The following is a 5000-nucleotide window of genomic DNA, read 5'->3' as shown; positions in this document are numbered from 1 at the left end:
CTCCATAAATCATCGATTTCCAGGCCAAATATCAACTTAATTCAAAGATAAAAACAATCTTCTAGAACAGGGGTCGGCAACCTTTTGAACAAAGTGTGTCAGTTGATAATACCATTTTTTTTTTTTTTTTTTTTTTTTTACTTTGCGTGCCACCCGTGATTTTTCACCACTAAATAGCGGCCATAGGCTATGAAAATTAGAAACATTTTAGCATGCAGTGATCATTTTAATAAAAATGAAATGGATTTTCTGCTCATACATAACATAAATGTAATATTTTTGTAGCATTTAGTTTTCTTTGTAACTAAAAATATTGTAATAAAAATGAAAAGGATTTTCCGCACATACGTAGCATAAATATAACATTTTTGTAGGATTAAGTTTTCTTTGTAAATAAAAATATTTTATATTTTAAATCCATACGCACTATATTAATGTGATCCTTGACCTTGCTTTCATTTGGCCAAATTTTAAATTTCAGGTGAGAGTATCTGGACACTTTGAGCTTCACACAACCCTCAGAATGATCTACTGTAGCCCCTGCTGCGGTGGGGGTTGAGGATATGCTTCATGTGTGAAAATATCTGCTCACATTGATATGTGGATCCAAATGCTGATAGCAGTGCAAAAGCTATTTTCTTCATGCAATTGAATTTCTGAGGTAGCGATGTCAAGGAACTTAAAATGGAGGCTGCATGATTAAAGTATTTGTTTCCAGTGTTTCTCGAGGATCTTTGAATTTGGCTGACCATAATGATGAAGCCTGAAAATCAATTATCTGCATTTCCAACTCAGTTTCCATCCACTCAAAGAGAGGAACGTCCAATTCACTGTATTTGAAGGCGTTTGGTTTGTTAAAAATTAAATCACTCGACCCATGTGTTGGAAATCTTGAAATCTGCCTGGGAATTCAGACTTTAAATGTTGCATGTACACTTGAAGATCAGTAGTGTTGACAGGATGAATTGCAGATAAGTTTTGAAATAACGGAAAGAACCAGTTTTGATATCTGTTGAGTAAATTGAAAGCTTTGCAACAAATGCATTCCAAGTATCATACAAATCCATCACTGTTTTGCACCTTGCAAGAGAAGATTGAAGTCATTTACGTGTTTGGTGATGTCTGAGAGAAACATAGTTTTCACAATCTAATTTCTGTCCTCCAGCTCAGGATAGTCTTGGTCTTTTTCTGATAGTAAAATCTTTATTTCATTTAAGCATTCCACAAATCTCTCCAATACCTTTCCACAGCTTAGCCACCTAACATTGCTGTAAAGGAGTATATCTTTGTAAGCACTGTCCACCTCTTCAAGGAAAGCTTGAAACTGCCAGTGTGTAAGAGAAGAGTGTGTAACAAGAAAATTCACTATTTTCGTAACCTAGTCATAACCATGTTGAGATCCCAGCTCAAGATCTCGGCACAAATTTTCTTGATGTAGTATACAGTGCAATTTCAGAACGGGGTGCCCAATTTTATCCTCAACTATCTTAGTAAAACCCTTGTTTTTTCCTACCATAGCGGGGGCACCATCCGTTATAACTGCAAAAACCTCTCTTATGTTAATCCCTCTGTCCTCAAAATAATCAGTAAAAGTCTTCAGTATGTCTTCTCCATTGGTAGTGCCATACATAGGTTTCAAACAGCAGAGCTCCTCCTGCATCTGTGTCACTATACCGTCATTTATATCCACACTTTCATCCAGGGCAACACTGAACACAGGTGTAGTTGTTAATGCAGCAGTTAGCTGCTCACTTTCATCATCAGCCATTTCGGAAATACGTCTTTCCACGGTCCTTGAAATAATCATGTGTTTATTTGATATACCATCAAATAACACCTCGGAGCACTCTAGGAAAGCTGCTTTTATTAAATCTCCATCAGGAAAAGGCTCAGAATTAACTTACTGCTGGCCTCAGTTACATTGCTCTTGCTAGCACTCAGATTTTTAAATACATTACTTTGTTTCTCATAGCGCGATACTGCTTTCCTAATCGTTTCAGCCTTGTCTGCACTATCCTTGAAGGTCTTAACGCGTTTTGCGTCCCTTGTAACACTTGATGTGCGGCACAAGACACTCAGCAGAGAACATACACAGCATGATCATTATGCTGAATGAATCCAAAGTCATTTATCCGTGATGACTGAAATGATCGGACATCAAGCTTACATTTTTTTGTAGCAGCCATGGCGACAGTTAGCTAGAAAGAGTGTCACTCACGCCCAGCGGCTTAAACAGTCACTGAAACACCAGGGCGCTGCGTGGCTGACGCGAGCGGCAGGGGCCAACAAGTCTCATACTCGTTTACATCTCGTATTCACGTTCCTTGCTCCTCATCGCGGGTATAATACATTTTCGTCTTTAAATTCAGTGTATTACAGGAAAGAATATTTTAGAAACATACGAAAATGGTAACCAAAATAAAAGTAAGGATGAAAATTTCTCTCTCTCTCTCTCTCTCTTTCTCTCTCTCTCTCTCTCTCTCTCTCTCTCTCTCTCTCTCTCTCTCTCTCTCTCTCTCTCTCTCTCTCTCTCTCTCTCTCATTATTTAGTTGTTTTTTTTGTTTGCTACTTCGTTTGGCCGTGCCAAAGGCAAACACTCAGCGTGCCAAGTCTGGCATGCGTGCCTTAGGTTGCCGACCCCTGTCCTAAAATCTCCATTTCGGTCTGTTTTGCCTCCGATTCGGCGTACTTATGAACCGCGTAGGAACAAGCAACTAAAGGAATCCCAGAAATTTCAGTCATGGAGTCAGTTTTGCATATCATTTAAATCAACTTTCTGGGGTTTAACATATGTAACCCAGGGTGGTACTTGTGGACTAGATGGAAGTACAAGAAAGGAAGCAAACGGGGAATTATGACGAAGTTCCTCCAAAATATATCGTAAACCTGTTCGCTTGAGCGCACATACACAGCCTGGTATGAATGTACCTTTAATAGGGCAATGAATATGCTTAATTTTTTTATTTTATTTACCAGCTTACATATTAGTAGCTAGTTTATGGGTATTCATACAATATTAGCACTACGCAATTTCGATATCAAAGAAATTCAAATATATCGTGGTTCTGTGATGCATTATCGAACATCGGGCAGCTCGATTAGCCTGGACACGTCCTGGACATGTTAAGAGTGGGGTGAGGTCTTGGTAGGTTAAAAGAGAGCCCGTGGAGGTACTAGAAAATGCAGGATTTCTTGGCCTTCCTTCACCTCGCACTTTGAGAAACCTCCGCTCTGGAGTACTCTGCAGTAGTAAAGGAGCCCCACTTAAGGAAGGACATACATAACTGGAATGAGTTCAGCGAGTAGCCTATTACATGGGTGGCAACTTTGCAGAACTTAAACTACTAAGAAAAAACGAAGAAAATAAACACTGCTAAGGAGGGCACAGCAGACCGGGGAACATAACCATCCGTGAACACTTGTATTTCAGGGATAATGAAGTTGACAAGGAAGAAGAGATCAAAGTAACATGGAGATAAAGAGAATAAAGCGATCTATTGTAGTTTGTCTAATATTAAGTATTGCTGAATGGAACGACTGAAATCTATTTCTTAGCAAACATATTTGAATTAAGTGAGAACACACACACACTCATAATGTGTGATGCATATGCTTGCGTCTGATAACATAAACAAAAATGTACACTGTAGTACGTACGCGTCAGCAGATACGCCACGGTTCTAGTACATTAACACTGCATCGTGCAACTTGCAAATGAATAATCCTAGGGTTCATTTCGTGGTTTCAGGACGTGTCTTGAAACCCTCCGAAATGAAGCTCAGGGGAATTCCCCATACATGAGGGTTTCCAGCGCCGTGAATTCGCTTCGAGTCAAAGGAGGAGGAGGAGTATCAGAGGGGTGCTGCGTAGTCCATCCCTTCCGGCTTCGCGCTCTGTGTCTTTCTTCCTCCTATTCCTCCTTCTCTTCATTTTCCGTTCCTCTCTTCTTTTTGTTTGTTTGTTTGTTTGCTTTTCTTACCTCTCCTTTTCTCCTATCCCTTCCCTCTTTTTCCTATAGCTTGATTTCTTCTTTTCTCACTTTCTTACCATTTCTCTCTCTGTCTATCTATCTATCTATCTATATATGTATATATGAATATATATATATATATATATATATATATATATATATATATATATATATATATATATATATATATATATATACATGTGTGTGTGTGTGTGTGTGTGTGTGTGTGTGTGTGTGTGTGTGTGTGTGTGTGTGTGTGTGTGTGTGTGTGTTTATCTTTCTGCCCCTTCTCTTCCTACTCCTCTTTTTTTTCTTGTGTTTATTCCCTTCTTTCTATTTCTTCTCTCCTTTTACTGTCCTGCAATTCTTTCTTTGCTTGATCTGTCACTTTCTTTTCTTGCATCTCCCCCATCGCTCCCTTTGTCATTCTCTCTCTCTCTCCTTCTCCTCTTTCATTTCAGACTCTTTTCTTTTCTTTTTACCTCTCTCTCTATTCCCTCTCCCCCTTTCCCCTCCTTTAATTCTCCTGTTGATCGATTTCTCCCTCTTCTCTTTACTTCCATCTCCTTTTCTATTGCTCTCTTTCCCCTTCCTCTCTTTCCGTCTCTCTCCCACCTTTCTTCACGTCTCCGTTTTTATTTCTCTCTCATTTATCCATCGTTTCCTTTACTCGTTTGTTCCTCTTGTCTTCACTTTTTTCATGTTCCCTTTCCCTGTTCCTCTCTCCTTCTTTTCCCCATCTTCTCCTTTCTTATCTCCCTCTCTTTCCTTCATCTCTTTATTTCCCTTTCGACATACCTTCCTTTATCTGATCTCTCCCTTTCACCCCATTTCTCCTACACCATCGCTCCTTTTCTCTCTTAATCTCTAGCCTTTCCTCTTCTTCTATCTCCTTATTTCCTCTCTCTTCTTATCTTTCTCGCCTTTCCATTTCTTCCATCTCCTTTTTCTCTCTCTTCTTATCTCTTTCTCTCTCGCCTTTCCTCTTCCATCTACTAGTTTTCTTCTCTCCTTTCTCTCTCTCTCTCT

The 5000-nt window shown here is 39.3% G+C and overlaps 1 protein-coding gene across 1 annotated transcript; it reads right to left on the bottom strand.

Annotated features, from left to right (window-relative positions):
- Positions 1 to 1147: 1147 nt before the first annotated feature.
- On the bottom strand, positions 1148 to 2335 carry LOC138864626 (general transcription factor II-I repeat domain-containing protein 2A-like). Its single transcript, XM_070132458.1, has 4 exons — positions 2307 to 2335; positions 1905 to 2074; positions 1514 to 1857; positions 1148 to 1324 (listed from the first exon to the last, which is right to left on the bottom strand). Exons 1-4 carry the CDS (start codon positions 2333 to 2335, stop codon positions 1148 to 1150), a joined length of 720 nt encoding a protein of 239 aa, XP_069988559.1.
- Between the last annotated feature and the right edge of the window lie 2665 nt (positions 2336 to 5000).

Source organism: Penaeus vannamei, chromosome 17 (genome assembly GCF_042767895.1).
Source record: "Penaeus vannamei isolate JL-2024 chromosome 17, ASM4276789v1, whole genome shotgun sequence".
NCBI classification, from domain to species: domain Eukaryota; kingdom Metazoa; phylum Arthropoda; class Malacostraca; order Decapoda; family Penaeidae; genus Penaeus; species Penaeus vannamei.
The sequence above is the reverse complement of the archived record's forward strand: the minus strand, read 5'-3'. Positions and strand labels throughout refer to the sequence as shown.

Bases quoted from the DNA above. Each gene is read 5' to 3' on its own strand.
- LOC138864626 (XM_070132458.1), bottom strand. From the start codon at position 2,335: ATGAGGAGCAAGGAACGTGAATACGAGAT. The intron at 1,858-1,904 runs GTAAGTTAATTC...TAATAAAAGCAG, and splicing joins CAATGTAACTGAGGCCAGCA to CTTTCCTAGAGTGCTCCGAG. The intron at 1,325-1,513 runs GTAGGAAAAAAC...ACACACTGGCAG, and splicing joins CGGATGGTGCCCCCGCTATG to TTTCAAGCTTTCCTTGAAGA.